The sequence below is a fragment of the Sturnira hondurensis genome, unplaced genomic scaffold, assembly GCF_014824575.4.
Source record: "Sturnira hondurensis isolate 20B ecotype Veracruz unplaced genomic scaffold, ASM1482457v3 Scaffold0020398, whole genome shotgun sequence".
NCBI lineage: Eukaryota > Metazoa > Chordata > Mammalia > Chiroptera > Phyllostomidae > Sturnira > Sturnira hondurensis.
The window spans coordinates 889,113-915,421 of NW_028093029.1; the positions used below are offsets into that span (position 1 = coordinate 889,113).

At 54.2% G+C, this 26,309-nt stretch overlaps 1 protein-coding gene across 1 annotated transcript in view; it reads right to left on the reverse strand.

Annotated features, from left to right (window-relative positions):
• MAP3K7CL (MAP3K7 C-terminal like) overlaps positions 1-23,074 on the reverse strand; it is a 32,588-nt gene extending 9,514 nt beyond the window's left edge. Inside the window, exons 1-4 of the mRNA XM_037029662.1 lie at positions 22,727-23,074; positions 20,825-20,933; positions 11,396-11,457; positions 182-297 (exon numbers count right to left, since the gene is read on the reverse strand). Of these exons, the coding sequence (XP_036885557.1) occupies positions 182-297; positions 11,396-11,457; positions 20,825-20,894 (248 nt within the window). The 5' untranslated portion in view covers positions 20,895-20,933; positions 22,727-23,074. The remainder of the gene's footprint in view (positions 1-181; positions 298-11,395; positions 11,458-20,824; positions 20,934-22,726) is intronic.
• Positions 23,075-26,309: the final 3,235 nt, after the last annotated feature.

Genomic DNA, 26,309 nt, shown 5'->3' on the forward strand with positions numbered 1-26,309 from the left:
AAACTTTAGTTTGGGAGGAAGGAAGCACCCCCGTTCCTCTCACTGAGCATAACATAAAACGTCGAACCCACAGAGGCGCCCCCTGGGTCACTTCTGTGACAAGCGGAATAGACCGCACGTTTCCTGGCAACCCGATCCCCGGTGCGTGTCCCCACTCCGCGCCCGCCGGCCCGCCGCTTACTTCCGCTCCTCGAGCAGCGCGATCTCCTTGCGCACCTCGTGGTATTCCTCCGCGATCTGGCAGTGCTGCCGGAAGACCTGCATGGACTCCAGCGAGTCCTGACGAGGCGGCAGAGGCTTCAGGAGCAACGAGAAGTCGGTCATTTTCCTGTGCCAGTAAATCACCCACCCCTTTGTGCCCCTGGGGCTTGGGCCAGGGACCCCACGTGTCACACACCAGCTCTGCCATGCGCCCCACAGGCCCAGCCCTGCATTAGAGGGGCCGCCTGGGAGCGGTTCTGGCTCTGTGCCTACGGCCCCAGGCGTCCTGGTGCCACAACCCAGTCTTCTTATCACCGGCAAGAGCAGCCCTACCAGAAAGGCGCCCTTCCGGGACTTACCCCCAAGCTGAAGGACGAAAGCTGGGCCGGAGATAAATTAACCCCATGACAAGTGAGGCCTGGGAAGCCTGGGTTCCTGTGCCTTCCGACCCCAGTGAGGGACTGAGACCCCCAGGCAACCCTTCCCGACCTCCACGTGTCGAAAAGCCTACATCCAGTTTATAAAGAACTAGCTTATAACTCTGTAAGTTCTAAACAACTGAGTTTATAACTCTAATTTCTAGTTAGCGACACGTTATTAAAACCATTATTTTTAGAACCACTAGATGTCTTTTTTAAAGAGTTTTTTAATCACTTTTGAATTATTTAGAGAGAATGTTACATAATATCTGAAAAGGAGGATTTTGTTGTTCAACAGGCTTTTCCGTCTGACCCTCCCTTCACCATGGTCCAGACGTGTAAACTCTGCGTCTGTTTAGATCCTCCCTTTTTTGTGTTGGTAACGAGAACTAATGAACTCTGTACTGGTCGCTCTTCTCGTTATGTTCTGCAAGCACACAGCTCTCTTTGGGTGTCATGTGGGGACTCCATCCAGGAAGCAATAGAAATCCTATAGTTTATTGTCTGATCGATGGATGCAGTGACTCTTCTCACTTACCATTTCTTTTAAAAGACCTTTTAAAAGAGGTCTTTTAAAAGAAATAAAATTTAAAATCGATTTGGAGGAACTTGACCTCCCTGCGGAATGTTCGTATCCTAAGCCATGGAGAATCTGATAGAAACCAAGTTGTGTAGCGCCCTTCCCTACGGCCCCAGGAACACACTCAGCATGTGCTCAGCCTGTTGGGACCGTGGCCCCTTTCCGCACAGCAGCGCAGTGGGAAGCGGCGCCAGGCAGTTCGCCGCGGGGAAGGGAGCTCCTGCCAGGGGAATGCAGGGCTCCTGGCTTCTGTGAGTGTGTTCTCGAACTCCCCACCTCACCAGTTCTCACCTGTTCCCCTGGCAGAGCGCCACGTGTAACAGCAAGGCAAATGAAACTAACTCACTCTGGGCAGCCTCTACTAGTCAGTCACCCAGGCCCTGTCACCCGGGCCCTGAGACTTGGCCCCAATGGAAACGCAGCCCGGTTCAGTCTGCAACTGCCATGTCGTGGCAGGGCCACCAATTCAGCACAGTTATGCATGTGATAGTCTAAAGCTTCCAGGACTCTCTGAAAGAATTCGTGTGCATTAGAGGATACAGACGAGAGCAGCCCTAATCCAGGGGGAAACTGTCCTTTGCTGCTTAGTTAAAAAGGAAAACTATAAATTAGGTACATAATTCTCTTAAGAAGAGGAAGGCCTCTTTCTCCCCTTACCTTCTTATTAAGTGGGAATTTTTTCCATGGGTTCTTTTGTTCTTTTTTTTTAATTTGCACTTTTTTAATAGTGGCAAATTTGAAGACATTATTATGTGTTGGTAGCAGGCTCCTGCTGCCAAGGGTATTTCAGGGTAGGGGTAGTTCCAGATGTATTCCACATCCTCATGTGCTCTTAGCAGAATGACCATGCTACACAGTCACTTTTTCAAGGTGTCATACAAGGAAGAAGTAATTCCGGTTTTTAACAACAAGCCAAAACTGCTCAGTGCTCAGCGTTTTGGGGATGAAAGGGGCCAGGTGTCCTCGGCCTCTGGGCCCCATGAGCTCTGTCTTCACCCCACCCTGACATGGAGGGTCAGCACTGTGTCAGGGTCTCCCTGTTTGCATGAAAGTGTTAACAGCTGGTTTTTTTAAAAGCAAGGCCGGAAGTTATCTTACACAACCCACCACAACATTGTGAAGTTGTCATATTGGTTGCCAGGGGTTGGGGGAGGGGGATGGGGAGTTGCTGCTTAATGAGCAGAGTTTCAGTTCCGCAGATGGTTGCTCAGCACTGCGAGTGTACTTAACACTGTTGACTGTGCTCTTAGAAATGATTAAGATGGCAACATTTATGTCGTGTGTTTTTTACCACAGTAAAAAAAAAGTTAATGCAATGAAAGAGTGATCCTTAAACCTTTCTGCTGCCCCAGCCTACCTTCTGAACTCTCCAAGGCTCCCTGCGTTGGCATGCTACCTTTCTCCCCAGGGAACTTGGAACCTCTCACCCCTTCATTACCTGGAGCCTCTGACCCAGCATCGCTGGACAAATGAAAGCGCCCTCTGCCCAGCAGGACCCCCACCTTAGAGGGCCTCTGTCATCACTGGACATTTTCTCCAGCCAAGAGGGCTCACCAAAGAATTTTTTGAACACTTGTTCTTGTCCCAGTAGGAATTCTGGTGAATAAGTGTATTAAAATATTTAGATTTCTGACACAAAAACTGAAGATGGAGGTGCAGGTGGATATGCTTCGTCTCCTCGCACAACCAGAAGAAGGATAACAATCAGTTTAAAAACAAAAACCAGAACTGCCAGAAAACCAAACTGTATGGAAGCCCACCAACCATGGAAATCAAGAAGAAACATTCACTTGGACTGGTAGGAGGGGCGGAAACAGGCAGCTGGGGAAGGGAGGACTCGCAGCAAGATAGCAGCTAGCAGCCCTGGCTGGTGTAGCTCAGTGGATTGAGCGCGGGCCTGCGAACCACACAATCGCGGTTCGATTCCCAGTCAGGGCACATGCCTGGGTTGCAGGCCAGTTCCCAGCAGGGGACTCACAAGAGGCAACCATACAGATGTTTCTCTCCTTCTCTCCTTCCTTTCCTCTCTAAAGATAAATAAATAAAATCTTTAAAAAAAAAGATAGCAGCTAGCAGACCGGGCAGTCCCACATTCATACATAAATATTCGTAGATAAACCAGGAGGAACAACTGGGAAGCAAGATAGACCCTGCAACCCAGGGTTCCAGCGTGGAGAAATAAAGTCTCGAAAACTCTAGCTGTAAAAACCTGTGGGGGTTGCAGTGGCAGAATAAACTGCCAGTTTCTCAGGAGAGTCCTTTGGAGGGGCACACCAGGTCCTAGAACATACACAAGCCAACCCTCTCGGGAATCAGCTCCAAGGAAGCACCTGGAAGCGTGCAGTTCACTTGGGGGAAGCAGAGGAAGTGACTGAAAGCAGGGCGGGAGCTGAGTAAGTGGCACTGTTCCCTCTCTAATGCCCCCCACACACACACACACAGCACCACAACACAGGGATGTGGGTTGCCCTGGCAACCACCTAAGGCTCTGCCCCTCCATATGTAACAGGCACGCCGAGACAAAGAAGTATAACCCAAATGGAAGAACAGATCAAAACTTTAAAAAAGTACTAAGCAATGAGGAGATAGCCAACCTATCAGAGGTGGCGTTCCAAACACTGGTAATCTGGATACAGAAATGATTGAGTGTGGTTGCCAAATGGAGGAAGAAACGAAGGCTGTGCAAAGTGAAATGAAGGAAAATATACAGGGGACCAACAGTTATGGGAAGGGAACCAGGACTCCAGTGAATAATTTGGAACAAAAGGAAGAAATAAATATTCAACTGGAAGAGAATGAAGAAACAAGGATTGAAAAAAATGAGAAGAGACTTAGGAGCATCTGGGACAACGTTCAATGTTCCCACATCCAAATCGTAGGGATGCCGGAAGGAGCAGAGGGAGAGTGAGAAATTGAAAACTTACCTGAAAAAATAATGAAAGAAAACTTCCCCAATTTGGCAAAGGAAACAGATATATAAGTCCAGGAACCAGAGTCCCAAACAAGTGAGACCCAAAGAGGGCCACACCAAGACATATCATAATTCAATTGCCAAAGATTCAAGATAAAGAGAGAATCTTAAAAGAAGCAGAAGAAAAGAAGACAGTTACACATGAAGGAGTTCCCATCAGACAGTCAGCCGACTTCTCAAAAGAGACCTTACAGGCAAAAAGGGGCTGGAAAGAAGTATTCCAAGTCATGAAAGGCAAGGACCTACATCCAAGATGACTCCACCCAGCAAAGCTACCACTTAGAATGGAAGGGCAGATAAAGGAGTTCATCATCACCAAGCCCTTAATATATGAAATGTTAAAGGGACTTCTTTAAGGAAAAGATGATCAAAACTATGAAGAGTAAAATGACAACAAACAACTATCTACAACTGACCCTAAAAATCAAAAACAAAAACTAAGCAAACAACTAGAACAGGAACAGAATCACAGAAATGGAGATCACATGGAGGGTTATCAGCGGGGACAGGAGGAGGAGAATAGGGGAAAGGGTACACGGAATGAGAAGCATAAAGCGTCAGTACAAAATAGACTGGGGGAGGGTAAGAATAGTATAGGAAAGGTAGAAGCCAAAGAACTTAATATGTACGACCCATGGACATGAACTAAGAGGGAGGAATGCTGGTGGGAGGGGGTACAGGGCAGAGAGAGATAAAGGGGAGAAAAATGGGACAACTGTAATAGTATAATCAATAAAACACACTTAAAAATATTTGTATCTCATACCTGATATAAAAATAGCGCTATAGAGAGATGAACAGGGATGTTCTGTATGACACAGAACAGCCTCATTGCTTTGTGATAGACCGTGAGTGTGTGTGCATGTGTGCGTGGCTGCTGGTTTGTGTGCAGCATCTCCAGGCCGTCACGGAGAGGGACCGTCTCACCTTCCTACAACCTCTCACAACTAGAGACAACACGTGGCTGACAGTGTCCATTGATGTTCTTGCCCAAGGAAAGATTCCTGGAATTCAAGCCCAAGGGTCAAGTTTCCCATTTAAAAATGGAGCGACCGGTAAGCCTCTGTCACAGGACATTTAGCAGCACTGGTTCTCATGAATTAACTGGCCTCACGTGCATTTAAGATACTAACACATGTTCACACCAATAACTGAAAAAAAAGGTCTTAAAAGAAATCCTGTGGTAACTGGATGAAACAGTCTGTTAACTTCTTGGAATAAGAATGAACAGTTTTATTTTTGTTTAATTCTCACTGCTTAATTTTAACTGTTCTTGTCCAAGAGACTTTTGTAGTTATAATCCAGGCTGGGAATGAACCAGCAATAAATAAGCTTTTTGTGTTGATGGTGAATTTCCTATTGCTTCAGGAGGAGGAAATTTTCTTATTCCCTCCATAATTATGCTACCCCCTCCCACACTTCGGACACATTTATCTCACACTCTTGTTCAAGAGCCAAGTATTCCATTCCAAGGAAGAGCGATGCAAAGACACTTTGTTTGGAGGGATGAGGTGCAGCTGTCCAAATGCACAGATTCATGGGACAGTGGGAGACCTTCCAGACGCGCCCAGCACCATGGTGTCTGCTCTGCTCACAGCCTGGCCAGTTCTGAGAAGGTTAAATTAAGACATCCTCCTAGCGGTGTCTCCAGCCAACTCTGAGCTGCTTCTGCAAGACACTGACGGGTTTGCATGAGGTCAGTGCCCAGGAGGGCACTTCCTCCTGCCCCCTCTCCCGCCTGCGCCTCCTCCAGCTGCTGGGGATGAGCTTCCAAGGGCTTTAAATTACAGGGCAGCACAGCGAGCCCTGCTGCCCTGGGGCCCGCCCGCTCGTCAGGACCGATTTATCAAGACGAAGTGGCAGAGAAACCACAGGCTCCTGCTCCAAGAATGCCAGCTTGAGCCGCGCCGCCCCATCTCCACTGTGCCCGGCCACCAGTTTATAGCAGGGCCTGGCCAAGCACCTCCACAGGGGCAAAGCCAGCTTAAGCGTTTCCGTTTTCTACTTGGCGTCTTCAAATACCGCTGGCCCCGGCCACTTCGAAAATGTAAGAAGTTAATTTTCCTCTCCCAGCTTCCCACACACAAGATATATTTAGGAAGCTAAATATTCTACAGTTGCTGAGCAGACTTTGTATTTATTCCTGAGGTCTCGGTGTGACCTTTACACTGGGGGATCGTAGGGGGTATCTGGTTTAAATTTATGTTTCACTTTAATGCCCCCAAACTAACAAGCTTAATTTGTTAAAACTAAATGGAAAAACATACTCGGGACTGATTGCAGTGTTTGAAAATGCTGTTATCTTAGAATTTTAAATATTTTAAAATGTTTTAAGAACTGACATTTCGATAGTATCTATTATGGTCAAGGTAGGCACTAGTAAATATACAGCATATTTTGTACATTATGTAATGTTGCGATGAATAATGTTTATCATTTCTATTGATGTAGCCAATAGTAAAGGCGGAGGTAACTCAAGAGTGTCTCAAACTTTTCCTATAAGGCATGTCCCAATGACCACTGGGTCCCTACCCCCCCCAAAATTAAAGGTATCATTGGAAAGCTCCAAGGATCTGTATATATTTTCTCTCTGGTCACAACAGCCAAAGAACACTGTGAGATACTTTTCAACATGTTGAGGAAAAAAAGCAGCCACTTCCCACTGGGTGCTCAGGAACCCTGGCACGCTGAGACTTCTCCGTGTTCTGTGTTTTCCGTCCTGAGCTACAATGCAAGGTGTTGATGCAAGACCCAAAAGAAGTCTCTGAGAAGCCGCTCGGATAACAAGACGTTCTAGCCACACCTCCAGCCACACACCGTTTATTTGTGGAGGTGACCTCAGTTTCTGGCCTTCCCAGACACTGTCTGAGGAAAGGCGAGTTCAGTGTGTGCCACAGAGACACCTGTCACTGTCCCCTCAGATTAGATGGAGGACTTCAGGGTGGGCGGAGGATGAAACTGTTGCTCAACTTGCTTAAAAAGACAAGCCATGTTGTTTTCCAAGTGCCTTAACCTCATGAAGAGAAGAGGGCATCAGAACCTCTGTCCCTAACTCAGTATTCCAATGAGATGCTCCTCTTACTTCATTCGACACCCAGCTATAAATCCTTAAGTGCTCCTCTCAGTGAATATCTCATCGGGGAAGGGAATTAACATGTACTGAGTGATTATTTCATTAGCCAGGCACTGTGCTGTCTCTCCTCATCATCAGTTCCCACAACTATGTGAGCACAATATTGTCCCCACGTCACAAAACCAGCAGATGTGGCACTGAGCCCTGGCCCTGGAAGCCACCATCCCTGTAATTCCCAACAGGAAGTTTCTGAGCATCCTCTCGTTGGTGTGTCCTTTGCCTGATTATAGAAGCATATTCCTTTCTCTGACCGGCTTATTTCACCTAGCAGAATGCTCTCCAAGTCCACCCCTGCTGTCGCAAAAAAGTAAGAGTTCCTCCTTTCTCTCTGCTGCGTGGTATCCACTGTGCGAAAGTGCCACAGCTTTTTCATCCACTCATCTACTCGTGGGCACCTGGGCTGCTTCCAGGTTGTGGCTGTTGTAAATAGTGCTGCTATAAACATAGAGGTGCATGTATTCTTTAGAATTAGTGTTTCACTTATATGTGGAACCTAATAAACAAAATAGCCACGGACTCATCGACAGAGAACGGACTGACAGCTGTCAGAGGGGAAGACTGGGCGAAAAAGGTAAAGGGGCTGAGCAGAAACAAGCAAAAAAACAACACAGAGAACAACCGTATCGACACGGACAGCAGTGTTGTGATGAGCAGAAGAAGGGGGTGGGAGGCAGAAGAGGGGATGAGTGATGGTGGAGGGGACTTGACCCAGAGTGGTGAGCACACAGAGCAGTGCACAGATGACGTGTCGTAGAATGTATACCTGACACCTACATGATTTTATTAATGTCACCCCGGTAAATTCCATTTGAAAAAGATTTTTAAAAACCTTTTCCTCATTCCAGGGCTAATAATTAGATCACATCACAGCTTAGCATCGACTCATCTGTAAAAGCCAAACGTGGTCTCTGAATCCCAGCTGCAGCGTTCAGTTCGAGAACAAGTCGGCTGCTGACAGGAACCCAGGGCCTGTTAAAGGGCCGAGTGCCCTGGAGCAGAGAGGGGGTCGGTCACTGCTGTGGAAGAAAAGGAAACACCTAAAGAAGAGTGATGCTTTTCATTTGGTCTTAGAAGTGGACGTAAAACTGGGCCCCCGTCTGGTGTAAAGGAGCGTCACCCGACACGCCCCTCAGGCATGGAGACGTGAAACCCATTTCCAGGAAAGAAGTCCACACGAATAGAACAGGCCTGCCCCCCGCCCCCCGGCCAAGGAAGGAGGTGTCCCTGCGAACAGCTACCTGACCCCGAGGCCTCTTGCCCAACAGTCTGCATGAATAGAGACATCAAGAGCCACGTCCGTCACTGCTATTCTTGCACGGGCTTTTTTTGGCTTCTGTGGAAATAGAAGCACCGGGAATTACGTGCTCAAACATGTCCACATTCTTGGCAAAGCAACAGAAAAATCCTGGGGGTCGAATTGGCGGTCGAGTGTCCATCAAATAGCTACTTTATAGCTGCATCTTATAAGTGACAAAAGACCATGCAGTGGACGCCCAAAGTCGGAGCAGATTTCATAAGGTGGCTGTAGGGCCACACTGTGGCCACCTTGCAAACCAGAGCCAAAACAGTCCCCGCCTGCTGAAGCCACGTGAGCTGCCCCAGGCTCCACAAGAGGTGTCGGGAAGGAAGGCTGCCTGGACTCAAAGCCACAGGTCGTCTGAGTTGGCAAGTATGTTTGGACCAAAATCTGACCTGGGCTTCTCAGCTCAGACAGGTGGGCAGGGCTGACATTCCCCCTGTTCCGGGGGCCAGGTGCTCAGGCCCTGGAGAGGTTGTCGGGATCAGTTTGCTCCAGGAAGAAGGGCCGTGCGCAGGCTTCCACCTGCCCTCGTGACCCGGCTTCCGTTCTTCCTCGGGGGAGCGCGATGGCCGGTGAGCCCAAGAGCCCTGGCCGGGTGAGGGGAGGGGAAGCGGAGTGCCCTTTTGCACAGCAGCCTGTGCACGGATTTCAATGTGGACACTGCTGCTGCAGAGCACCTGGCACTCACGTGCTCAGGTACGCGTGGAAATAAAGCTCTGCTCTGAGGTCTAGTTCCCAGTCCCAGCCTTTCATTCTCGGTCCTCTCCGTCCCAGGCCCAGGGTGTCAGCAAAGCAGCAAGACAGCCTCAGACACAGACAGCCCTGACCCAGGGGCCTGACAACGGCAGAAGAGGCTTGTCGCCAGCGCAGCACTAGCCTCCCCCAGTAAGCCACTGCTTACGTGGCGGGTGTCCTGTCTATTCGAGAAGATGCACAACGAGCATGTCGCAGGGCCCGGGATGCTCATGGCCACGGGCCAGACACGGCTTCTCAACAGCCTGACTCATCGAGGGCCAATAAGGATGGATTAAAATAATTAAATAGAGTTAATTTCTAAAACAGGTCAAGTGGAATTAAAGCCATGAAATTCAGTGCTTTTTCAGAGAAATGATGTGGGTGATCACAGGGGGTTATGACCCCTGAGCGGGGGGAGACCATCAGTGTCCCCAGAGGGAAAGGTCTTGGTGCCAGTACAGCGAAGCAGAGTGGACACCCACGGCTGGACAGGGAAGCGAGGCCTGAATGGGCTTCTACTGTGTGAGCTTCAGAACTCATTCATGCTTCGTCTTCTCCTAACTCCCATGGAAGTGAAACAGCTTTGAGATGAGCATGAAATAAGGCAGGAAAACTGCTGGGGACAGATACACAGTCACTATTTCGCAGTCCCACTCACCGCCCCCCCAGGACACAGACACAGCCCTTCAGGGACACCAGGCCTGAGCCAGAACACCGTGCCCTGTGAGCACGTCGAACAGAGATATGGGCGTGGAGCCAAGGGAGGAACTGGGGCCTGTGGTTGGACCTCAGGACACAGGACCACAAGCCAAAGACCCTGCAGTGGACACATGGAGGGGGAGCTGTCTTTCACCGGCTGAGTGTGGTTGCCACGCCCCCCACAACCTGGACAACCTCCGTAATCTCTACATCACTGCTCCGCTGGGTGGGCTTTCCACTGGGGAGGTGACCGTGCCGGGACCGTGGCAGCCGTGGAAACGGGGACTCCTCCAGGGAGCCGCCCAACAGGCTCTCAGCACTGGACACAGGCACTGAGGTGAGAACTGGCCGAGACAAAGGGACACCAACCTGGGTGACACAGGGCCCATTCCTGGTTCTTCCTACCCTAAAGGGCTGTTCAGGATGAGGGGCCCCAGCCCCAGTGTCTCCAGGGGACCAGGCACAGTGCCTGACAGAAGCTGCTGGTATAAGGGGACATCGGGCCTGAGGGGGACTGGAGGTAACAGACCCTCCAGAAGGGTTCCCGAAGCCATCATCAGAGAAAAGGGGCGGCTGAGCCCAGGGTCCGAGCCCAGGGTCCGAGCCCCGGTGAGACCTCGGCACTATGCTTGCAATGTGGACGGTGGACGGAGGCCAGTGCCCAGGCAGAGCTGCCTCCTGGAGCTGTGGGTGCTGGAGTCACCGTCTGTCCCTTAAGGAGAAGGGACATCTCTGGCACACCACCCACAGTTACACACACGACACACGGTCCCCGTGGGTCAAACCAGGCAGTTTCTAAAAGGTTTAGCATAAACTAACCACGTCCACCCTGGGTCGGATGTCCTCCCGAACAGCAAAAACTCGCCCATTCGATTCCAGGTCAGGGTGCAGGCCTGGGTGATGGGGCCTGGTCCCGGGTTGGGGCTCACACAAGAGGTAACCAATCAATATTTCTCTCTCGAACGCTGGTGTTTCTCCCCTTTTCTCCTTCCCTTCCTCTCAATAAATAAAATGTTCAAAAATTGTACTTAAAGAAAACTGTCACGTTCTATTAAAAGCTGACAGGGTGGGTATGGGTGCAGCAGAGAAGGGGAGGTTATTCGGGCATCACCCTGTGTGACCTCTCACCTGTGTGGGTGTTTCCTGGACTCCTGAGCCCCCCAGGCCCCGTGGAGGGCCCAGGTGCAGGCCCAGGCCCCAGGGCTGGCTCCCCGGAGACGGGCGCCGGGCCTCCTGCACGTCCCCGGCAGCCAGCCTGCGGGCCTGAGCTCTCTGTCCTTTGCCCAGGCAGGCTGCCCCTCAGTGTGCTCAGGTTTGCAAAACTAGGATGGAAGGGAAAGGACAAGAACACCCTTACCTGCAGCTGCTGGTCTAACTCGGGGAAGACCAGAGGAGCGGCGTCTCGGGGAGGCGCGTCATCTGAAACGGCAGAAGGAGGCTGTTTGTTTTCACTGCCGAGCCCCTTCACTCACCGGAGCTGCCCTGCGGTTCAGCTGCCGTGCCCCTGCCCCCGTCACTGCCATCGCTCTGGTTTCGGACACGGAGAACGCAGAAGACAGTTTCACGCCTTTTCGATACAAACTGAAGGATCGAGCACTCCGCCTACCAGAGCAAGATTTTGCAAATGGTCTCCGGTAGTTCTCCAGGTCAGAAGTGTGGCTCGACTTTCAACACTCCTGTCAGCCCAAAGCAAAAACAGGAGGTACTGGAAAGTGCTTCAATGGGTGCCAGTGAGGTGACCGGGCTGCCAGCGGGGCAGAGGGGATGCATGAGCCAACACGAGGGCCACTCTGAAGGGCCAGGGCGACTGGCTTCGACTGCTCTGCTCTCTGCCCATACAGCATCCCCACCATGGGGAGTTAACCAGCGCATGGCTCTGGGTCACCGGAGGCAGGGCAGCCACCCAGCCGGGGCCCTGCCCACTGCCGGGTTGCAGGAGAGAGGGGCACCGTGTCTCCAAGCCCGAGGCCTGGCAGGTGTTTCTGGATGAAAAGAGGCAGATTCCACAAGTGTCAGAGGGAACCCGAGAGATGTTTGGCCTGAAATACCCAAGTCGCCCCCATCCCTTTCATAGTGTCCTGCAGACAGGCTGTGGCAGGAGGGGTCCACTCCCCCACCAGCAGGACCTCCGCAGCCCAAGGGACACTGGCTCTGCCGTCCAGTGGCCACCCAGCTCAGGTCCCCTCATGTTGACAGCCCCTCCCCCGAACACAGGACAACGAGACTCAGACAAATTACAGGCTAAAGAATAACTAAAAACCAAAGCTATTGTAAACTGTGAGGAGGAAAAGGAAGACATCCATCTTTGCTCCCTTACCCCCCCAATCCAATTTATTTGTGCGAACAGCTGAAGTTCAAGGTGAGGGAGAAGGGCGACACGCCACAGGCTGTGGGGTTCTGGCTGCGGACAGACTGCGCTGAAGATAATCACCAGGAAGACAACACAGTGAAGACACGCTCCCCTTAGCTGAGCTGCCGCAGCTGCATGGGATGCGCAGCCTGACAGACGTCCGCTGACTGTGGCTCCAGGCAGCGACGGCAGGTCCCAGTGGGGCCACTGCTGCCTGCGACATGCGGCCCAGAGACATGGAAACGGGAGTCTTCCTGAGACCCCGTAGGGGGACAGTCCCCAGAGGAAACATGGCCCTGGGCCCTTTGAATGCGCCCTTCCCACTCGGGTTAGAGGGGACAACTTCTGCCCAATGATGCTGCGGATTTCAGATCCACCCTTGTCTGCCAAGACTTGGACCGAGGACAGAAATACTCACTTCTTGCCACTGACCTGTTAGAGGCAGCCTTCATGATCAAACCTGCAGTTTTTCACCTGATTTTGGTTTAAGGTACGTTTAAGTATGCTTCAATCAAATATCAACTTCCCAGACATCACAATTATTTTAGCTCAGTGAGTTCAAGGCCAGAACAATGTGGGCACACGGGAACGTCTTATACTTTGGTGTCTGAACCCCAACACTCACGGGAGCAGGTGCGTGGGGGCAGAAGCCAGCTGTGCGGAGAGTGGAGCAAGCGAACGGGGGGGGGGGGGGGGGGNGGGGGGGGGGGGGGGGGGGGGGGGGGGGGGCGATGCGAGGGAGCCGAAGGCTGGCAGGGACTCCCTGGGGCTCCCGAGACTCCACCCACCCTGCGTCCCAGGAAGTCCCACTCCTTCCTCCTCAGTGGTGGACGGGAATTTATTTGCTTTGCTCCACCAAATAAATAGCAAACACCTGGTGTGACCCCCAGTTAATGAGGCCTGTGACAGAGATCTGTGTTGTCATCTATCGTCACAGCACATGCGGGCACATACATGAGACCATGCCAACAATTTTGCAGGTAAGTGAAGGCTTCGCAAGGGATTCCTCCATCTGCTAGAAAATCCTGCTTGACTGACAGAGAAATAAGTATATAATTCCTATTTTACAATGACAAGCAAGATAAAAGACTCTTACTAGAAATGAATCAAGTTGGATTAATCCAAGCAGGAAATGGCAGCGGAGACAAGGAAACCAGAGACCGATGTAAGGCGCCGACTGAGCCTGCAGCCAGCTGTGCCCATCGCCGTCCTGGCCACCTGCTGCGGCTGGCACCCCTGCCCGCTGGGAGCGGTGGCTCGAGAAGCTGTTGGCCACGCTGCCCACACTTGTGTGTGGTGTGTTTACTTTTACACGGTGGCTGCCTTCTGTGACTGCTTTTAAAAATAGGCAAATATTCTAAAAGCAGAATGATGAATCACAGGATTGGGCCAAAAGGAGAGGAGGAGAGTGAGTCAGGCCGCGAGGACCAGGGCCGGACCTCGATCAGCCAGAGCGCTGCAAGCCGCTTTGTCGGTGACCCTGGGTCGGCCCCCGAGAGCAGTGAAGTCCTCTCTGGCCTCCCAGAAGCACGAATCAGCCGCCATGTAGGGACACCCCCCACACCCCACAAACTCGCCCCTTTTTTTAAAAGAAGAGCAGCTTCCAGGTGGGTTTATAATGGGACAAAATCAGATGCAAGTACATTTTATTAAATTTTTTTATTTTCCAAAGTATACTGAAGGCACTGACAGAGGCTCTATGCTAAATTGGCGAATCCCTTTGTCCTATTTTTAATGTATTAAGGGAATAACTCATTGGCTTCCTTTCAAAGTGGTGCCATGGACTTGTGATGGGCTCTGCAAGACAGAGCCCAAGAAAATGTTTAAAGGGTGAAACGTAAAGGCAAGAATTAAAGAGGAGTTTTCCCCGAGCAGAGGTTCACTGTCTGCATCACAGACATGCTCTGGCCAAGTCCGTGGAGCTCGAGTCGGCACTCCAGCCGGCCCCCACCGTGGCGACAGTCCACTGCCCCGGGGCGGCTCATCTCAGCCGCCCTGACCGGCTCTCGGGTGGTTCTGTGGAGGTTCTGCTCCGGACCTCCTTAACCTGCCCTCTCGGCGTTTCTCCTCGGATCAAGTGTGGGCGGCCCCAGGCCTGTCCCCCAGGTGGCTCACCCTCCCTTAGGCGTTGGAGCCACGCCGCTGGGAGGCACCACGTGGCCGTCTGGACCACTCCTCAGGGTGCAGAGGACATGAGGGGCCTGGGAGACCGAGGGACGTCCCAGCCAGGGTCTCCTCACCAAGCCCCTGCCCTCCTCCCCTCTGGCCCCCGAGTCCCCACGCCCCGCACGTTTGCGGGTCCACGTTTACGGGTCTCCAGCCAGCAGCAGTTTCCCCCAACATTGGGGATCAGGATGTCCAGTGGGACTGACTCAGACACTGCCACCGTGGGTCATCAGTGTCTCTTCGTGACAGAAAGAACACTTTTCTCTTTTCCCCTCACCCGAGGACCGTGTTTTCATTGCTGTTCTTTTGTAGAGAAGGGAAGGGAGGAGGGAGGAGGGAGAGAAACGTCGATGTGAGAGGGAAACATGGGCTGCGACCAGGGACGCCCCCGCAGCCCAGGCCTGCGCCCTGACCGGGGATTGAACCGGCGAACTTCCGCTTTGTGGGATGATGTCCAACCCACCGACCCACGTGACCAAGGTGACAGAGAACATTTTAACACCAAATCAGAAGACAAATGTAATATTAGACCAGAAGAGTGTCTGTTACATTTGATACATTTAGCTCTATAAATAGAACAAACCCTAAGAAGCCCTCATCGCCGTGTCCTTATTCCTTGCACTTTCTGCAGCGGAGGTGAGAATTTCCCAATGCCAGGCCGGCGGCCACTGCTCCCCTCCCATGGGGGCCCCGTGCCAGATGCAGGTCGGGGCAGGGCGGAAAACCCAGTCCACGCAGAGGGGACTCCTCAAGCTCCTTCCCCTCCCCAGCCAGGGACCTGAGAGGCCACCTGCTCAGACTCCCTACCATCTGTCTGCATGTCCGGCAGTCAGAGCCGGCCTCGTGGTCACACGCCTGCGCGGGCACACACAGCCCCTGGCCAGGCGGCCCACACCTGTCTCCACACCGGGAGACAGGCTGTGCCCAGAGTGTCTGAAGAACCGTCATCGTCTCTGAACAGGGGCCCCGCTGTGCCACACGGCCCCTCCAGAAGCCGGTTTTTTCTGTGGTCTGAGCCCTGGGCACTCATGTCCCACAGCCCACCCTCCCGGGCAGCAGGGATGAGCACACAGACAGGGGGGCTTGGGCTGGGCCGCAGTGCCCAGGGTCAAGGGTCATGCAAAAGCTGTCCCTGAACTGTCCCTTTCCACTGAGGACCATTCCAGTGGGGCTGGAGAGCATTCCAGGGGACAGGCCTGCACTGGAAGCTTAGGGAATGGAGACAATTGGCATAACCTCTCAGAGACTCAGTTTTGTCCTCTGCAAAATGGGTATGACGTTCGCTGTCTCAGAAGGTAGGTATCAGTAAGGAACACATCTGTCGATCATTTCTCCTAAAGCTTTAGGGAGGCATCTGGGAAGCAGTCAGTAGTAATGATAAATGTTTAATACATTCACATTTGGTTTCCCTTCCTTTTCACCATAAATCAGACCGAAAGGGTGCTGGGGAGGCAAAGCATTTGTGTGAATGTGTGTCTGTGTGTGAGCGTGTGTACAGTGTGTAAGTATATGTGTGTGGGAGTGTATATGTGTGTGTGAGCGTGTGCATGTTTGCGAGTGTGTGTGTGCGCAGGCACCATGAGGGAGGCTGCTGGCACCCCTGCGCCAGCCCCGAAGCACGGCTGCTGGTGCCCGTCCCGGGTGGCCGCCAGCTCGGGGCCTGCCCTTCTCGTTTAAAGGTCGAGGGTGCCCGTCATCGTCTCTGAACAGGGCCCCGCTGCTCCCTTCCGCTTCCCTGGCCAAGCAAACTCGCCGTGAAACACGGCCCCCAGAATGAACTTCCGCACAAAGGGGCCTGGGGCACTTGCACTGCAAATCTAAATCCAGATCAATGTTTTATTTCTGGAAATAAAAAAAGTGATACAAGGCTGCCAATGCAGGTTGACAATTTGTGGAAGAACTCTGAGAAAACGTCTGGATACCGGGCTGCTCCTTGGGGCATCGTTTTGAATCCTCAGCAGCTTTCTCACACTCGGTTTCCTGCTTACCAGGCATTAGAGGTGGGACCCTTTAACCACCTAGACTTTCTCGGCCATAAAATTAAACGTATAGATTCAGGTACAAGTGTGGACACAGGTAGAGATTTGGTGAGACACCGGGCAGGTAGTCAACTCCTCATGAGCAATGTCAGTCACGGCGTCACCCGGACTCGCACCACCGCCCGCTGCCAGGCCAACGAGATCGCCCGTCCCACAGGCCGAATGGTGCTTCTCCGCACAGGGCGGGGTTTGTGTTTCTCAGAAGTGCTCATCTAGTCACTATTCTTGTAGCTATGGTTTTGTGGATCTTACCGGTTTTTCCTTCTATAACGGTATTTTTACTTATTTAGTTTATAACACTCCCCCGGAAAGTTCTGCGTCAGAAAAAGCCCCGTGGGAGCCTGTGTACCACCAGACGACACTGGCCCCACCTTCTCTCTTCCAGCCCCACACAGACGTGCCAGCGCTCACCGTCCCCGTCGCTCCCACGGCCAGCGGGAACCTCGGCTCCTGGGACATCCCTGCATCTCCTTCACCTGTGGGCCCTGCCTCCGAATGGGGAACAGAGGGCCTGGCTTCAGACCCCGTCCCGGCAGTGTTCACGATCGGCCACCAGGGGAACCACTGAGCCTCCCTCTGCTGCAGGTCCCACCGTCAGACGGGCGTGGTCAGCACTTCCCTCTGAGCTGCTGCCAGGACTGAGCTGATAAAATGAAAGGATTCAAAGCACCTAAGCACTCAGTAAGCTCCTGCTTCCTCGCTGGCCTTTTGCGAGGCCTTACGCAATAGAGGCCAACCAGTAAGTCCGGTTGTGTTTCGTAGAATCGGCATCTGAAAAGCAAGGCAGTAGCTGAGTTCCTGATGCCGCAGCCTTTGGTCGCTGAGTCCATGCGCCGGCGCCTGACCCTGCTCTGTGAAGGGTCAGGGGTTCTCAGACAGGTGGCTGCTGCGAGCTGAGGAGCTTCAGCCACGGGGCCAGAGTGGGGACAGGGCCCGACCCACTCCCGCAGGCCTGGTGCCCCAGAGGCCACACCACAGGCCGGCTGACGAGTCCAGTGGGGACTGGATCCCTCGACTCCCTACTGATTGCCCTGCGGATGTGCAGATTCACAAAAGCAGGAGGGAGGTAAAACCCTGCAGCTCCCTAATCGTTTCTTGCCCGGTGAGAATGAGGTTTCCCAGGGTCGCAGATGAAGGAGCCCTGGGTCCTGGGGCCCAGGGGAAGAGACGGAAATAAAGCCGAAATGGTCCAAAGGCAGGAAAAGGTGAAGGGGTCAACGGCAAGAGACCCGGCACCTGCTTTGGCAGGTGACACAGAAAGGCAGCCACACACACCCAGTCAAGTCAGACTCGGGGGCAGCTCTCCCCGCTCCACCGCACAGTTGCCACGGCCACACACACAGCTACCCTGGTGTGTGAGGAGAAAATAGTGTTTCTTAAAACAGACACCAACCGAATGGGTCTTGGATTTTTTTAAGCTGAATGTCTTGTGATTAATTTATGCCTAGCTATGAAAAATCCTGACAGCTTGCAAGATTTTTTTTTAAACAAAATGTTGAAAGCCATCAGCTTGGGCTCATATCAGTATCCTTGACTTTTTCTAGATAAAAACTGAGAACTTTAAAAAAAAGAACCCCAACGCACAGGTGTAGATTTACATGCGAGTATGCCAGCTTTTAGGGACGGTGGAGGTAGAGAGAACCCAAGCAACGAACGTGAAACCCTCAGGCCAGTGCAGCCCTCGGTGCTCGCCGGTTGGAGAAGGGACCCGGGATGCGGGATTCCCATGTGTCTTCTGCACATGTTCTATTGGGAAAACTAACCCATGGAAGTCCCAGCTTAGGAAGCTAACTCTTTAGAATACCCAGCGTGGACGTCACACCACCGGTTTATTACGGATACGCAAAGCAGCCACAAGCTCCTTAATGGAGGTTTCTGATGATGGGCTAGAAGTAGAGACTTATTACAAAGGACTTTTTCCTGTCCCCTAACAACTTCCTTCTTTCCTTATTTCAGACCCTGGAGGAGATCATGGTCTGTCTGGAGCCTGGAGGCTCATTCTGGTCTCATGACTAGTGACCGACTCCCCATCTCCGAAGGACGGTCTGAGACTGGGGCCCTCCTGCCCCCTCCGGAACGTGCCTCCTCGGCCCCAGGCCGCACCACGCTGTCCCTGCGCCGTCACAGAAAGCCTCTCCCACATCTTCTCTCCACGTTCCAGAACACTCCACCCACCGAGCACCCCCCGCTTTCATCACGTCGCTCCCTCGGCTCCCTCGCTCGAGAGCCATCACACTGGACCGCTTTAATGGGGCCCCGGCTCCTTTGTAGAACTTGTGAGACTGGCTTGGGAACACCAGTCCACTGCCGTCCAGGCACGGGCTGCGGGGCCGGGCAGTGGCCTCTCAGTCCAGACCCCCGCTCGGGGTGAGGAGGCGTGCGAACGTGGGGACCGTGCTGTGCTCTTCCTGACTCAGGTTGTGCTCGTGCTTTGTGTTTGGAGGGAAGGGCGCCCAGCAACAGCTCCGTTCCTGCCCTGCCTTCCAATCCCCTTCCCACCCTCAGGCCCGGGTCGACTACCATGTTGTCCAAGAAGCTGCGGCGTCTGCTCTGTATGTCACGGATTCCCCCAGAATTCTCTGCCTTACGAAACCCGCAGCAGGAATCCACCGCACCCTCTTTTGCGCACCTCGCCCACCTCAGGCAGGTGGAGCGTGGGGGCGCAGGGGCTGAGTCAAGTTCAGAGCGCCAATGGTGAGAGGAGAAGCAGGGACACCCATAGGCCCCGGGCTGCGTGACTAGTCCCGAACTCTCGCTGGTCACTGGCCTGCAAAGTCCGTCTTGCAGTCGAGCAGAAGTGTGGGGTGCGGAGGACACAGGAGCCCGCTGAGCGCTCGGTCTGTGTCCAGCGCTCTGGCGATTCCTGGGCGGCCCTGTGAATGACCCGCCACACCTTGCGGGAAACCGCAGCTCAGCAGAGTCCGCAACTTCCTCGAGATCGTGCAGTGATGGAGATAAGAGTAGAAGCCACGCTAGCACTGAAGGTCTTGTTAGCCTCTGTCCCAAATCATCTCAGAGAAATACCCAGAAACAGAAGGAGCGTCAGCGCTGACACGGCTGGGGGACGCGCATCGCACTCGGCCCCTGAGGCGTGAACGAGGCGACAGGCAGAAAGGAGCCCCTTTCTCACGGACTCCGCTCAACAACACGTGCGGAGCCACGTGACAGAGCCACACCCGGACGTCGCCTCAGTGGTCCCGTTTCCCCTGGACGTCCAGGGAGTTTCCCGGGGTGCGTGGTCTGCACCTGCACCGCACACCAGATGCCCCTGATCCGAGCCTCAGCCTTCGCGGGAGAACGTGGACGCCCCCCCACAAGAGCCCCTGCACCAAAGGCAAGCACAGCTGATGCCAGTCGTCATTTCCCTGAGGCGACAGACGGGGGCGGGGTCGCCTGCTGGGAGGGTCCCCTTCACTCCTGTCCTTGGAGGGGACACACTGGGGACGCATGCTCGGGCAGGAGTGGGCAGGTGGGGCGAGAGCCGCCCTGGAAAGGCCAGGTGGGGACGAGGCAGGCGTCCCGTCCCTGGCTGCAGAACCCACGGCGACCACTGCCACCATCACTGACACAGCACAGCCTGGTGCCCTCAGGCTTCCCAGGGCACAGCCTCGCCTCGCTGTGTTGGGCTGGAGCCTGTCCCTTTCCCATCATGGCTGCTGAAGCAACACCTGCGTGTGGGTGTGGCAGGAAGAAGGGATGGATGACAGACGATAGACGGGTATAGATGGCTGACAGATGTCAGATCAGCCCTCAGAAGCCCCGAGGTGTCAGCAGCCCTGCCAGTTTGAGCGCCTGCCGAGGGACATTCACAGATGCCCCCTTGCGAGGGAAGAGGGCAGACGTTCCCTGGGTGGCCGCCCACGCTCCGGGGCCCCTGTCCAAGGGCTGCTAACCCACCAGCCTGTGAGGGACCTCCCGTCCCCGCAGGCGGCCTCCCGTCCCCCCAGCACCGGGCGGCAGGGCAGCGGGGGCAGCAGGAGTCGCTGCTGGCCCCGAGGCGGGAGGCCCGCGCTCTGATCCGCACCGTTTCCTCCTGACGTTCTAACCGCGGCCGCCTCACCGTCGTGAGACGCGGGTGCAGCCCACGGGCTTCAGAACAAAAGCTGAAATGGGCAAAAACGACCAACGGAGGGGGTGGGGGAGCGGCGGCCGAGGCGCGTCTGGAACTCCCGGGCCGCGCCGAGTCCCCGCAGGTCCCCCGGGCGCCCCCTCCCCGCCCCGCAGAAGGTACCTGGGGCGCCGTCGAGGCTGAAGGCGATGCGCACCGGCCGGTCCGCAGGGACCCTGGCGGCTCTGATCATGTGGGCGCCGGGGCGGCGGCCGTCCCCCGGGGCTTCCAGCTGCGGGGACAAGAGGCAGCGTCACTCCCCGCCTCGCCCGCCCCTGCGGGCCTGGAACCAGGGCGCCCAGCTCTCCTCCCCTGCGGCCCAAGCGCTCACCGCCCGGTTAAAATCCTCACTCGGGCTTACAAGACTGCGCTTTGGGACCTTACACCTGGGGTGGCACGTCCGGGGCTTTTGGTCCCAACCCACTGGCCTGTGTGACCCTGGCCCTTCAGGATCTAGTTTCTGACCCAGGGGCCTCCCGTCCCTCTCAGAGCGCCAATGGCCGGCCGAGCTGGGAAGTCCGAACTGGACGTGAGTTATGGATCTGGGGTGGTGAAGGGCAAGGGTCGTGGGGCCATTTGAAGAAGGCCACAGACCCCCTCAGAGTACCCCAGTTACAGCACGGATGTTGTGTGCTTCATGTGTCCGGTGACTTCCTGTGAACCCACCAACACCACTGAGGCCACACGTGTTAGGAACGGGTGACACCAGCAAAAGACAAACCTCGGAAACGTGCTATCCATGCTCAGCCTCATCTGTTAAATTATCGTTCAATTAATCAACACAGGTAGAACGAATGAGAACATATCCTATGGATAACATGGGTTGCGGTGGGCAAAACATGAATATTTCTTTGTTATAATAAGAGAATTTAGCCCAAATCATTTAAACCAAGATATATGATAATTTTTGTTCACTAGGAAAAGATCCTGTTATAAATACATCCTTGTTATTTAAATACATCTATTTAAATTCTCTATTTTTAGCCATGTTTTCCCTAAACCCTCTACTTTCATTCTCATGCAGACAGTAAACCAAAAACTCTGAATGATATTTTAAGGAAAACATCTCTAAAAATGGCAAAATACAACTCATCTGTTTTGCCATCTTTAGTGAGACTCTGGGAACGGCCTCAGTGAGATGTTTTCTCATAAGAAGGTCCCTGAATCTTTCCCATAACTTCTCTCCATCTAAAAATAGTGTGCAGAACACTGGGTTTTGTTTTTACAGTTATTTATAGCAGCGAGACGAACGCATGTATATGCACATGTGTGTCCAGGCGGAGAATGTATGGACTCATCCCCCGCAGCGGGGAGTAACCAGGCTCACGGTCCGCGCTCGTTTCAGCTGTGGGGCACAGCAGCCGTTCAGCCCCCCGTCCGCCCCCCGCTGTGGCCGGCCGCCACCCTGCTGCCCCCCCGCGGTGCATCGTTCTGAGTGAGCAAAGGGTGGGAACACGGACCATCCCACTAAGAGCAGGGTTCAGCCCAGGACTGGCTCCTCTGTGCCCCCATGAGCATTTCCATGCAGCCTCATCTGCTTAGAACCACCTGTGCCCGGGGAACAGAAAAAACTGTCTCAAATTTACCAACACAAACAATAAAAATCCCTTAACATTGCAGCAAAAAGGAAAAGCCTTATTGTCACACACAGTGCCATCAGCAAACCGTGTTACCAACTGTCTGAGGGCACAGAGCTGGGCTCCAGCTCTGGTGGAGGCTCTTGGCTCCCCGGCCCCGGGAAACGGGACGCAGCAGGGGCCACCTGCCTCCAGGACTCTGGGAGGTCTCCGGACGCAGCAAAGGGAGTGACAGACGCAGCCAGAGGCACAGCCGCTCCCCCTGCGCACTGTGGCATCTGTGTGCCTGGAAAGGGTGGCGGGGCCAGGGCGGGCGGACCTGGAGTCCCCCCGAGCCGGCTGCAGAGCCCGACAGCAGCGAGCCCTCCCACCCTCCCCGGGCTGTGGCTGAGCTGTGGCCGAGCACCTGCAGCCGGAGCAGCTAGCCGGGCGCACACCTGTTCCTTACCTCACTCGGTGGAGTGTGCGCCCGAGGGTGATCGGGGCCAGCACGGCCTTGGCCGGTCGTCCTCGCTGCGAGGCAGAGGCTCAGTCAGAGACGGCTGCACCTGCCGCGTGGCGGCCACTGACTATCTGAGGGGCAGTGACAGCTGTCGGGCCGGCTCCGCTACCTGCTGTCCCCAGACCCGCGTCCCACGGGCCTCCTGTTCCGCTTCCCACTGCCACCCTCTCCTGCCCTCGCCTCTGCCACAGCCGGGATGTGGTCATGCGTCTAGAAAAAGCAGGAGCGAGAGAAGCCCTCCTCCTGTCAGAGGCATTGATGAACAGCGAGCCGCGGGGAGTCCAAACGCTCTAATTCATCAGTCCTGGCAAACCGAAAATACGAGCAGGCTTGCTTCACACGGCAGGAATGTCTTCGGCCTGACCTGACCAGTGTCTGGCTATTCCCGCGAACTGGCAAACGCAGCTGACCCCAGTCAGCAGAAATGCCACTCAATCGGCTCGGGGACACCCGGCCAACTCGACGGGCCACAAGCCGGTGCGCCGGTGACAACAGCGACGATCCCCAGGAAGAACGCAAGGTTGGAGGTTAAGCGTTGGTGACTGGCTCACATTCAGAGATGCCACCAACTACAGAGCGCACCTGTGCTGCCTGGGAAGGGGGTGTCAGCACTTCAACAGCCATGAACCTGAACGTCCACAGTACTTTAGCCCAGCTGGAAGGGGACAGTGAGGTCGAACAAGGAAAGATAAACATGGACTGACAGAATGCAAAGGCAAGCCACAGGCTGGGGAGGAAACCTTTGAGAGAGATGCCCCAGATAGGAGCCGGGCTTCCAGAGCACAGAACTCTGAAACCCCCACCCTGGGAAAGCATACGACCCAACTGTGAAATGGGCAAAAGATCTAACAGGTGCCCCCTCGCCAGGTGCAGAGATGGCAAACACCACGTGTCCTTAGGTGACTGCAGATTAAAACAGGGAGACGCCACCCAGCGCTGGGAGGATGCGGGATGGCCAGTGACTCTGAAGTGACCTGGCAGTTCCTCACTCGACCGGCAGTCAGGGGTGCACACCGAGGGGAGGGACACCTGTGTCCACACACACACCTGCGCGTGGAAGCCCATGGCCACTCATTCATAGTCGCCAACGCCTGGAGGTGGCTGAGCTGTCCTTCAGAAGGTGGTGGACACACAGCCCGCGGTCCACCCAGACAAGCAGCGATGTGCGGGGGTGAGAAGAGCGCCCCAGCCCCAGCCAGACGCGGGGGAAACGGCCGTGTGCAGGACTCAGTGAAGGAGCCCACATCAGGGGCTGCAAGCCGTGCCATTCCAGCTGCAGAACATTCTGGAACAGGCAAAAGCCCGGAGGCGGTGCAAAGACCCCGGGTCACCAGGAGTCCAGCAGGAGGGGGAGGGCCACGGAGCGGGAGTGCAGGGCCCTGCGGGGCAGCGACACTACTCAGTGGGATGCTATGCATCGGTCAAAACCCAGAGAATGTACAGCACCAAGAGTGAGCCCTAGTGTGAACTTCAACATTTATTTAGTGGTGATGCATCCGCATTGGCTCAGTTGTAACAAATGCACGGTGTTGATGACAGGAGACATTTGAGGGGAGGGAATATATGGAAACTCCATGCTTCTTACTCATTTTGTTAACCAGTAAGCCTAAAACCACTCAAACAAATGTCAAATAAATAAGTAAAAGAACTTAGCAGGCCCCGGCTGGTGTGGCTCAGTGGACTGAGTGCCAGCTTGGGAACCAAAGGGTTGCCAGTTCAATTCCCAGTCAGGACACAGGCCTGGGTTGTGGGCTGAGTCCCCAGTAGGGGGTGCAGGAGAGGCAACCACACATTCATGTTTCTCTCCCTCTCTCCTTCCCTTCCCCTCTGTTAATAAATAAATTTTTAAAAATCTTGAAAGAAAAGAACTTAGCAGGTTTCCTAGAGCCAGACTGAAAAGCTAATTTATGATATGCAGTCAGTGCATAGATTCAGAAGATTAGATCACTCACAGACGGACCTGTTTGCATTGCGACAGAAACCCTTTCCGGAAATTATTACTGTTATGATTTTATTTTATAGTTAACTATATCCCCTTGCATAGGCATTGCCATTTAGCAAAAGAGTCTCACCCACTGTCCCAACTGCAGTTTCCCAGTGACCTGGCGGGGAGCCGTGGCCCCCACCACCTGTCCCTCCCACCGCACAGACTAGGGCCTGGGATGCAGATGACGAGAGGGACAGGCCAGAGCCGCCCCCGCCACACCGGGAGGCCACCTGCGGGAAAGAGCTCACTCGTTTCTTTTCCAAACAGCAGGTCTGGCTCTCAGCTCTTGGCTCAGAGCAGAGCCAGGGTGACTCTCTCTCGGTGGTCTGGCCTCCAGGGTCATTTGACCCCGGCCGTCTTTACAACAGACCCTCCAGACAGCTAGCACAGGCGTCCTGGGTGTGGGGACAGCTGCATGTAGCCCCATGGCCCTGGCTCCCCAGTCAGCCCTGGGCCCGGCTTCAGAAAAGCCGGTGGTGACACTGACCTTGCCCATGGGATCAGCGGCTGGAAGCGTCTGGAGTCCGGTGAAACTGACCCCTCGGAATAGGAGGACCCACCACCCAGACCCCCAAAGCCCATGGGGACCCCCGAGGTGGGAAGGGGCCGCTACACATGGAACACAGTGGGGGCCCTCACCTCATGGGAGACCAAGGACAGCAGCTGACTGACAGCTTGGACCTTCACCCGAGTCCCTGACGGCCCCTGGGCGGCCTGGGGCACAGGCTGCTGTGTCAGTGACGCTGTGTCCTCGTGACAGAGAAGGTGATGTCACAGTGCTGTGGTGCAGGCCCTGCTGGTGAGGGGCTACGAAGGAAAAGGTTTCATTAAAGGGTCATTTGGCAACGACGAGACAGAAAGAACGTGTCTAAACGGGCTGCATGTGCTCCGTCCGAGTATGAGTGTGTGCACTCAAGGTTTTCAGACGGCACTTAATACTTACCAGTCCTCCTTCTGTTCCCACGGGGGCAGCAGTGGATTTTCTTGGCTCGTTAGCTAAACGTTCCCAACAAAGTAACAACAAGCGAAGTCCCCTTCCAGAACTGTGACCCAAAATAACCACGTGGCATTTGGAGAAGTCAGTAGAATCACAGTGATTCAACCCGGAAAGAGCTGTGTGTCCATCAGAAAACTGACAGACTGAGAGCATGTCTCACTCCTTCTCCGCAGTAAGGGCAATGTCACCGCTGTGTAGACCTGGTTTTCCTGGGACCAAGGAGCTGTTCAGATGATGGGAGGCAGACCCACAGCGACTCAGGGTGCAGCGACCTCGCTGACCCAACAGGCATTCTGGGGAGACTTGGTTTGTTCTGGGCTCGTGTTCCCCCAATTCGCCTCCATCCTGGGTTTGGGCCCCTTGGTCACACCAGGCTTTGCCAGGGCAGGGCCCCCGTCGAGCTGGGGGGGTCTGCAGTTTTGTAAGCTCGCACGGAAACACCAATATCTGTGCGCAGCGCTTGGAGAATGGCACAAAGACACGGCCACCAGCTCCTTCCAGTTAGGTACCCTGCTCTGTGACATGCGCAGCCTCCAAAACAGAGC